Source organism: Furipterus horrens, unplaced genomic scaffold (assembly GCF_987537825.1).
Source record: "Furipterus horrens unplaced genomic scaffold, mFurHor1.1.pri manual_scaffold_4, whole genome shotgun sequence".
Classification (NCBI taxonomy): Eukaryota; Metazoa; Chordata; class Mammalia; order Chiroptera; family Furipteridae; genus Furipterus; species Furipterus horrens.
In genome coordinates, this window is record NW_028327174.1 from 184228895 (window position 1) to 184239670 (window position 10776).

Below are 10776 nucleotides of genomic sequence, written 5' to 3' on the forward strand. Positions count from 1 at the left end.
AGGCAGGCATCAGGCAGTCCAGCGTAAATTAACTCTAGGATCACTTCTACCTGACAATCCAGCAAGCCCCAGGAGTTCAAAGTGGGTGGTCGCACATCCCACCCGCCTCCAACTAAAGTAGCCCAGGCCTCTTCGAGGCCAAGGCTTCTGTCTGACCACTCGGCAATTGCACACACAGGCAGCATCACAAACTTATGGATGAGGTACACCCCCATACCTTGCAATACCTTGCTGACCCATAACTGGTGGGTAACGAATATACAGGACGGAGCAAGAGTAGGTTTACAGTTGTGAGTACATGAAACACAGTTTATTCTTGCATTATTATGAATTATTTTCCATATGAACCACCATAAGCCTACTTTTGCCCTACTCTGCATATGTGTGTCTGTCATCTCTATGAGATTATGGTCACATGGTTATAGGCACGTTGAAGAGCCTGCATCTTACTCCTTTTAAATCCTTCATGAAGCTCAGTACCTAACATAATCAACTTTTAACTGGACCTGAGAGGTGGATAGAGCAAGAGAAGACAGAAGCTTTGGAACCAAACATCACTCTACAGATAACTTTGAGCACATCAGAACCCTGCTGGACAGATAAGGAGAATTATTTTGCAACTTGATGTCAAAGTGTATTGAACACTTGACAAAATTATAAAGAAAATTATTTTTAAATGGTACTATTCAACTGGTCTACAACCTGATCTGAGTTAGGAAAAGTGTCACTAGATTATCTTTGAAATCCCTTCCAATTCTAAAGCTCCCCAGTTTCCTAAGAATAAGCCCAGGGTGATCGAAGAATCAGGACTCTACCTCTTTCACCCAGTCTGCTTAAGTAATCCAGGCGGCAGGTGATGTACTGTGGTACAGCAGTCCTTGCACAATATAAGTAGCTCCCAAGAAGTGCATTCACAATGTAAGTAGCTCCCAAGAAGCAGACTGTGGCCAGGAGGAATCCCAGATGGCTCAACGCCCAGTGCCTCGCACAAAATATACTGAAATCACCTGAACTGAGAGGCAGCCCTGGACTGTTACGAAAGCTTTGTTTTAGGATTTGAGAAACCTGAGTCAACCAGTCCCCTACTTGTCCCTAGCTAGCCCTAGCCAGGTTAGAAGTCACCTCTCCTATCATGACAGTTTAAACTAGGATCTCTAAGATCCCTTCCAGCTCTGACATCCAGAAAAGTCCCACGTGAGTAGAACTGAGGATGGCCAGAACACCGCTCACCCCCGTGACCAGGAGTAAATTCAAGTCCACCTGCCAACGCTCTTGAGCCCTACTTGCAAAGCGGAAAGGTGATTCCCAGCAGGGGACACGCCTCCCTCAAAGGGACTTTGAAGATGGGGGGCGGGGAGGAGCAGGGAGGGTTTTTCAAACCACGCCCGCCCTCTCCTTGGAAGTAAGGGTCCCAAGTTCGTCAAAGCATGGGAAGGAAAGCGGAGACTGACACTGCTGCACAGATGTGGACCTTCGGTCGTCCTTGCACATTGAGGAGGAGCTGCAGATCGCAGCCCGGTGCGCTGGGGCTGCAGAGAAGAGTGCTGTGTGCCCGCCGGCACCCGGGAGGGACCGGGCCGAGGCTCACTCACCCACAGGCTGCTGAAGTAGTCCAGCCCGCGGCAAATGAGCACGCCAACATGGGCCAGGAGCACCTGCACGCCCAGGTAGCTGCCCAAGCTGTAGAGGCCGTAGAGGAGCGGGCCGCCGGCGCCGAGCAGCAACAGCAGCCGGCGGCGGCGCAGCGCCTGCTCGCCCAGGGCCTCGACGCTGTAGTCGGCGAAGCACAGCGGCAGCAGCAGCGCGGCCAGCACGATGGGCGTGTGCGAGCGGTGCAGGCGCTGCAGCCAGTGGCGCCCCAGGCGCGTCAGCGAGCTCTTGAAGGGGTGCAGGAACGTGCCACACAGCACAGCCCACAGTAGCGGCCGCAGGAAGGCCTCCAAAATGAAGTAGACGAGCACAGCGGCGCCGCAGCACAGGCACACAAACAGCACGGCCCCGGTGTTGTAGAAGGCCTGCTTGATGGGCTTGTCGAAGCGAAGCGCCAACGCCGCCGTCCGCGGTGTCTCCCCGCAGCCGCCGCCGCTACCGGGCCCGACCACGCGCGGCATCCGAGGCGCCCCGCCCGGGGAGTGCCGCGGGCTGGTCGCTTCGGCAGGACGGCCGCCACCGTCGGCCATAGTGCTTCTGCTGCCGCCTCTGAGAAAGTGTACGGGGAAGCCCGGCGAGCGCCACCAGCTAGAGGCAGGGCGAACGGCGCGCTGCGTTGTGGGAGTTGTAGTTCCTTACTGGCCACCGAGCGCTTACAGGACTTTTAGAAAACTACAACTCCCAGAGAGTATAGGGCAAATCCCTTCGCTCCTTTCGCCCATTGGTCCCTGCAGGATCCAGGTAACAGGTTTCTGAACTCAAAATCTTACTGGAGGAAAAGGGGGCGGGGGGGGGACTTCATCCATTGGTTAATGTCAATTTTTCGGGCAGCAGAATCCCTGAAGAGGCACTACATTCACAGATTGAAAACCCAGGCTGCACTTTAGAATCCCGAGGGGAAGTACTTATAAAAAACCGATTCCCAGATTCTATTTTATCGATTTGATGAATAAACACTTGAAGTATTTACTCTGGTATATTTGGCAGGATTTTAAATAGCGATTACCATGGGGCAAGCCCTGTTCTAAGTGCCTCATTCCTATTAACTCAATCCTTAGAACAGCCCCACAAACAGGAACATAGACGTACAGAAAATTTCAGTACCTTGCCAAGGTCACACAGCTAGGAGGTAGTAAAGGAAGGATTCGAACTCCGAGTCTGTCTCCTACATCTATTTTATTAACTACTTTGCTAATTGGTCTAATCTAACAGGGATCCTTTGGCATATTTTTTAAAGCTCCTCAGAGGACTGTAATGTGCAACTACTGTTGACAACCATTGGCACAGGTGTCAGTGTGGGAGCAATCTAAACTTTTGAAAGAGCTTTAGATCAGAGCCTCATACTACCACCATTTCTTTTTGAGACCTGAACTCAGGTCAGTTAGGCCCCCAATCTCAATTCCCTCTCTGTCACATGGGAATGATAATAATAGAAGCTCTTATCTCAGAAGAGAAAAAGGAAGCTCGGGGGTGCTTCTCTTCTGATGTGAAGGGCCTAGAATCCAAGCCTATTACCTGTATCTCAAAAAAACAGCATTTTGATTTAAAAAGACAAAAATGGAAGAAAGGAAGGAAGAAAGGAATAAGGAAGGAAGGAAAGAAAGAAGGAAAGAAGGAAGGAAGGAAGGAAGGAAGGAAGGAAGGAAGGAAGGAGAGAAGGATAAAGAAAGAACCCTTTACTGAGCACTCAATATGTGAGTGTTTTGAAACCCTGCAAGTTATCCCTTTTCTGTTTTCAATACGTTTTAAAGTAAAAGAAAAAGTAATTCCTTTCTATCTCATTTTTGGTTTTCAGGTCACAGTCTTTGTTTTTCTAGTGGTCTTTAGACTCTGACCCTGTAAATATTTTGCTTCAATTGTCCTACATTTTGCTTTGCTTCTTAACTGGTTTTTCTAGGGCTGCTGAGATTATGATTACAAATTATGGTCACATTTGCTTTCAGCATCCATTTTACACTGATTCAAACACCCATTTATATAACAACAGTGCCTCAGTCTCCCTCCCAATAAAATCTTCAGTAATTTCTAGGGAGTCCGGCAGTGGTACCTCACATATACCCAGAGACATGACTCAACTAACAAGTACCCTGTGTCTACCCTGCTGCCCGCACAGCTCACTGAGTTCAGTGCCCGCCATGAGATTGTCAGAGCCTGTGCCATTATTCCCAGATCCTGGATACTTCCAAACTCCTAATCCTCTGGGTACCAAAGTAGAGATGATTTCCATTCAGAGATGGGGGTTGGGGGGGGAGTCCTTCTCCCTTTTATCACCCAAGCCCTAAACCAGGTCACTTGTGCCCAATGTATTATATCTTCTCTCGTGAAGAGTTCCTTCCCTGCCTGACCTTGAATCCTCTAACCACAGAGTCTCAAAACACACCCAATGGGTCAGTGAAGGAACAAAAACTAAGTCATCCCTTCTGTCCTCCTCCAACCAAAGACTCTGCTCTCTTCCTCTGATTACAAAATGAAAGATCCCTTGTTACATAAATGCATCTATCAATAGATATGAATAGAAACTGACATATGCACTTGTTTGTACACTCTCGACACCACATTGATATATCTGCCCTTCTGCTCACTCCCATCAATTCTCTACATTGCAGCCAGAGCGATCTTTATAAAATAGAATCTGATCTCTTCAAAGCCTCCTTAGCCTGTGGGAAGGTGTCCAAACTCTTTACTACAACATCCAAGGTCCAAAGTGAGGCACCTGCCTCACTTCTCCCCACTCCCTACCTCGTCCTTTATCCCCCAGCAATGGGGTGGCCCCCAAAGATATCCAGGGCATGACCCCTAGAACCTGTGAAGTGTGTCACCTTACATAGTAACTGGCAGTTTGCAGATAAGATTGAGGTTAAGACTTTGAGGTGGGGAGATTATCCTTGATTATATAGGTGGGGCCTGAGTGTAATCACAGGTATCTTTATCAGAAGGTGGGAGGGAGATTAGACTACAGAAGAGAAGCAATTTGAGCACAGAGGCAGGCATTGGCATGATGAAGCCATGAGCTAAGGAATAACCACAGCTACCCGAGCTGGAAGGGGCAAAAAAGGACCTGAGCTCCCTTGAAGCTCCCAAAGGAAAGCAGCCCCGCCAACACCTTGATTTTCACTCCATGAGATTCAGTTCAGATTTCTGATCTCCAGAACGGCAAGAGAATACATTTCTGTTGTTCTAAGCCACTAAATTTATGGTATTTTTTTTTTATTAGCAGCAGTAGGAAACTAAGACAAACCTTGCCAAATGACAGTGGTTCCCAAACACATCCTTCTGGTCTTTCTTCTGGAGTTGCTCTTCCCTTTCTTGGAGATGCTTCTTCACACCCTTTGCCTGCTTTCCTACCCCTTCCTTAAGATGCAGCATCACTACCACCTCCTGCTTTCCTGGCTTCCCCAGGCTGGAGGAGGGTGTCACTAGTCCAGGTTTGCACCACACCTGAGCATTTCCTCACCACAGCAGTCACCAACAGGTATTATCATGGTGTTTATGTGTCTTTCTCCCTGACTAGGCTATGAGCCTCTTAGGGGTGGAAATCAAGAGCTGTTCTTCCTGGAGTCCTCCATAGGGATTGGCACATAAGAGTTCTCAATAAGTACGTATTGAGTGAATAAGTAAATGCATGATTAAAGCTTCTTGACTTCCTCGATGCAGGTGAATTTTCCATCCACTCCACTTCAGCTGTCTCTTCTCATAGCTTTTCCCCTGGCCCTTGCACCTGGGACTGAGCCCTAAGAAATTTCCAAGTCAAACATCAACCAGAGTCAGGACTGACATCTGGGCTACCTACTGAGAATACTGCAAAATAAATACGACAAGGAACACCTAATATACCAAAAACAAAACATTAGTTTTAGGGGGTGTGTGTGGATTAGAGCCTATATGCAGAATGTGATAATGCTTACGGGGGTGGGGGAGGGGTTGATTTATTTAAAAAACCTGGAATTTATTTATTAAAAATTGTGTATTTATTTTAATACATTTAAATTTCAGTCACTTTCAAAGTACTCTCCACTTGATGCAATGCACCTATAGAAACGTTTTATTTGCACTGTTCTAAAGAGTTTTTGAACTCGTTAATTTTGATGCCCTTTAGTGCTCTGCTGTTCTTTTGTTTCACCTCTTCCACATAGGCGAAACGTCTGAGGACACTTTTTATCCAGAGAAACAACAAAAACCTGTTCGGGGTGAGAGCAGGTGAATAGGAAGGGTGGGGCATGCTGGGTTTTTTGGTGTGGTTTTTTTTTTTGGTCAAAAATGGCTGAATACTCAGCATAGTGTGGGCAGATGCCCACATGAAGCACCCATCATGAAATGGGCAAACATATTCAGAGTCTTCAAAAAAAATTCGCTGAAACCCAATGCAGACTCTCACAACACCTGCTGGTACACTGATACAGATGGCTTCCTAGAACACTCGCTTAGCCGGGGAATCCTGTACTAAAAGGGCTGCCCTCCAGAAGATAATTCTGGGGGTGGGGGGGGGTGCGGTTTGGTTCCCCCCCCCCTTGTAATTCTTTCTCAATGTTCCTGCAGTTCAGCTACACATCCTGCAATCTCAATACCTCTTTGATAATTCATAAGGCTCTACAACCAAACTCTAACTATTTTTAATGTATAATATGATTTAGATACCAATAAAGCTCATAATTGAAATTCTTTGAGCTAGTTATGCACTATTAACCAAGTAACACACTTTAAATGGGATTATTGTAGGCCTCCATTTACTATTTGATAAAGGTATTAAGCTGAAGCTATAAATACAGATTTCTTTTGCAAATTGTTTCTCTCCAAGAATTTTTACCTGACTACTGTGACATGATTTTCCTCTTTGTCAGACAAGAAAGGCTATCATCTTCTTCAAGGTCTATAACTTCAGGGGGACTTTACTGATGCAAGGATGTAAAATAAACAAACAGAAAACCAAAAAGGCACCAGAGCAAAGCATTAAGGAATTATAAACTACCTTTAATTATATCAACAGGATGACTTTCAAACCATGTTGAGATTTTATATTTTAAAGTTTAAATCTAGTTAATATATTCTAACTGTGACATAATCCTCTAAGGATAAAAGTATTTGTGATGGCAAATTGACAGTACAATCATTTAGGTAGCATTTAGGAATATTGCTACAGTTATTTTACATAAATAGAAATCCATCTCTTTATTAGTAAGGAACCACACATCTTAGAGTAAAAATTCACATGGGACTGGCTTATAAATATACATAAATCTCAAAATCAATCACAATTGAACATTAGGTACATAATCATTATAAAACAAATATAACCCATCAATGTCTATTTAAAGGCATCATTTTTACAAAATAGTATTTTATAGACAATCTCAAAAAAGTATATTAGTACTCCTGGAGCCAGATTGTTCCAGCATATCAGCGCAGCTGTGGGAATAAGGCATGTGGAGAAGCTGCATTTGTCTTCCAGGTGGCCAGGACATTCTGTGTGATGAAATGATAACTGCTCTAGTGACCTGGGTGAATGTCACTACCCCTGCCGCAGCCCACAACCCGAGAGAATTGCTTACTCTCCAGAAGAATGGAACCGAACAGCTAATTCCCTAATAGCAAATATCCTGGGAAAGAAACTGAAAACATTGGTGAAATATCAGGATATCTTAAATGAAAAATTCCAGAGATAAATGATTCACTTAACTTTTCAGCCATATTTACAATCACATTAGCATAGCCACTATTTTCATGAGAAAGAACTTATATTCAAGTCATCTATTAAATATAAAAACAAAGAACTCCAACTTGAAACTAAACAATTGAATAACTAAAGAATCTAATTAAATACAAAACAAGTATGGGTTGCGTCAACATGCCATGTACTCAGTTAAAACAAGTCTTAGTTTCTTAACTAACAATATAGAAAAGTCAAACTGAACAATGATACTTCATACATTCTTAACAATTCATATAATGTTGAATGGAGGAGGCAAGGCTTTAATAAAGGATCTAGGAATCCTTTCTACAAACTAAGTTACTATAAACTCCAGGGTCATTTTGCCTGTATACACACAATGTTTTATCTCTTGGGTTTTAAAGTAGTTAAGAGATCAGAAACAGAAACAATCTTAGCAAGGACCTTCAAATGCTCATGGTATGCACATATGTGTAAACACACATGTAGGCATTTATGTGTAAATACACAAAGACCTCATCATGTATGTACAAATATGTGTATATATACATATATAAACACCAGAATAAGCAAACTGTTCATTAAACATAACCAATTCTGCTTAGAGCACAAAGACATACAATACAATTATATACAATGAAGTATACACACCTCAGCATATGGCCTATTGCAGTGGTTCTCAAACATTTTTTCCATTATGATTTACAAGGTAGAGGGCATTGTCCCATGTGTAAAACATTCCAGTAGCTATAGCAGATTTTCATTTTAAAAATGTTTAAATGTCTACAGGAAAATAAATTATTCTGAAACATGGTAATCGCCATTCTGAATTCATCTGTAAAAGTCATTCAAGACTGCCACAGTTTAGGTAAAATAAAACTGCTGCTTATCCAGCTTTGACTTAACTGCCACCACTTTCACATCAACTCCGGAAAGTCTATTAGCACGTAAGTGCCTGGGAATGCCTTTATCGAGATAACAATTAGTCAACTGTATTTTATAAAGCAATTACTCACTAACTTCAATGTTTTTTACAATCAATCGGTAAGATGTTTCTAGCAGTGTACTAGATCATGACACACAGGTGTGTCTCTTAGCTGAGAGCAAGGGAAACCTATAGTCCACAGGCGAACCTAACCTGCTGCCCATTTTTGTATGGCCTGCAAGCAGAGATTGGTTTTTACACTTAAAAATGTTTTTTTTTAATCTAAAGAAATATATTTATAACAGGTAAAAATTAGGTGAAATTCCAATATCAGTGCCAACTAAGGTTTATGGGAACACAGCCATGCTCACTGCTTTATGTTGGTCTATGACAGAGTCCAACAGTTGAAACAGAGACCGCGAAGCCTAAAATCTTTACCACCCGGCCCTTTTAGAAGGTTTCCTGACCTGCAGGATAGGGGTAAGAATGATATGTAGAGAGTAAACTTAATTACAGAAATAGTAGTAAAAATGAGCAGGGATTTCCTTAATGACAAAAGCCAACTTAAGATAATTAAACATGGCTCCTGCATTTTGTCTGAAATCATGATTACCAATTCATCTTTGAGACTACTGGGGAGCAATAAAAGGACATTGGACTCCAAGTTAGAAGACCCAGTTTTTAGGCAAGCCACTTTTAAAAATTAACCAAAACACATACATGTTAGTCTTGTCCAATGTGTGTATTAGTAAAATATATATATATATTAAAAGCTCTAAAATGACTGGTAAAATGATCCAAATATTTTTAAGAAACAAAAAAGCTGATAGAGAGCAAAATATACCCCTTTTCCCAAATATAACTATATAAAGTCCTTCTTTTCACTGTAAATTACCAAAGGGGGGGGGGTACCCTGCTCATTTGAGTGTGAATAGTAGGTTCCATTTAATAGAAGTTTTAATGAATGTGTATAAAGGCATGAATGTGTAGGGAACCATATCACCTCCCTAGGCCTCAGCTTCCCCTTTGTAAAATAAGTGCATTGGATTAAATGGTCTCTGAAGTCCTTGACAGCACTGGTAATTTACACCAAATGACTACCCTCGGTTTTTTCATCTGTAAAATTGGATTTATAATAGAATCTATTAAATGTGTTAATCCATGTAGGGTGCTTAGAACAGCACTAAATACATATAGCTAGCATTCTGATTCTACAAAAACACAGGTGGGTATCTCCCTGTAAGAAGCACTGTTAGAAAGTGGAATGCAAAGATAAAAGAGAAGTTGATTATCATATATTAATAAAGAATGAATGAAATTGAAGCCTACAGAGTTTTAACTCCAATGTGTCTGTAAATTGTCGATTCTCTGAGATGATGGTTAAATGCTGTCCTGCATCCCAGCTCTGTAAATTCTTCTTTCTGAACAATGATTGTCATTAAGAATGTCAACTATATTTTGCAGGGCAAAACAGCATTGTTACTAATGATCTTTCACTTACATTTCAAAAGACAGAATTCAGTGTTTTCTAAAGGGATGGTTTATGGTTTGATTGTAGGTGGGAGAATATAAAAATATTAGCCAGTTTGACAATGTCTATGAAATATAAGTCTTCTAACCTAAAGAAACTTGCCATAGAAGTGCAATTTTGTTTATTTATTCATTCAACACATGTTTGCTGAATACCTACCATGTAGTAGTGTGTGTTACAATGATGAGTAACAAAAAATGATTACTCCCTGCATTACGGAGTTAGCAGGGAGGAGGAACCAGCAGTTACAGTAATGTGTGATGGGGACGCCCAATGTGCTACAAGAGCAGCTGGCAGGGGCCTACACCTACCTGGTCCAGGGGGTTGGAGGAAGAAGTATTGAAGCTGTGGCCTGAAAGTAGGAGTTCAGCAAGCACAGGAAGTGGATGGAGAACGTTTGGGCACAGGTAACAGGAGAGGCAAGAAAGCAAGTCTGAATAGCAGAGAGTGGTCCAGTCTTGCGGGGTCAGAGCAAGCAAGGAATGGTGACAAAAGACGATACTGGAGGCAATCAAAGTGGCTTGCATTTTACACGAATGGCAGTGAGAAATCATTGAAAGTTCTGAGCACACATGTGCAAAACTGGTACCCACAGTTGAACCAATTCGTGAAATAAGCAGCTTGACTGGAAATGTAAGCAAAAGGAAAACCCATTCATTTTTTTCTTCCCTGCCAGCTACAGGGACTAGCTGAAGCCTCTCTTTAGTTTTAACCTATTTATAGCTGAACTATAGTACACATTACAGAATGAAATATAAAAATATTTGCTCTCTTATTTACAGTGTGGGGGCCTGCCTACTCAGCGTCTCACTACTAAAGCATCCTCAGCCACGGCTAGAGGGCTTAGTTATGAGGCGATGGTAGTCAGGTGGAAACAAGGACTTGAACCAAATGTCCTCGGTTTGAATCCTACCCAGTTCCTTCGCTCACCTGATGTCAGATAACTGCTCCCCACCTGCAGTGATTGTCCTACATCCCTCAGATGAGCTCAGTGAACTGTGCAAC

The 10776-nt window shown here is 42.7% G+C and overlaps 1 protein-coding gene across 2 annotated transcripts in view; it reads right to left on the minus strand.

The window, feature by feature from the left end:
- Positions 1–2225, minus strand: part of TMEM245 (transmembrane protein 245) — a 75980-nt gene extending 73755 nt beyond the window's left edge. For both annotated transcript variants that reach the window (XM_090275952.1, XM_090275951.1), the window contains exon 1: positions 1593–2225. In XM_090275952.1, coding sequence (XP_090132078.1) covers positions 1593–2180 — 588 coding nt within the window. In that variant the 5' untranslated portion in view covers positions 2181–2225. The remainder of the gene's footprint in view (positions 1–1592) is intronic.
- Positions 2226–10776: the final 8551 nt, after the last annotated feature.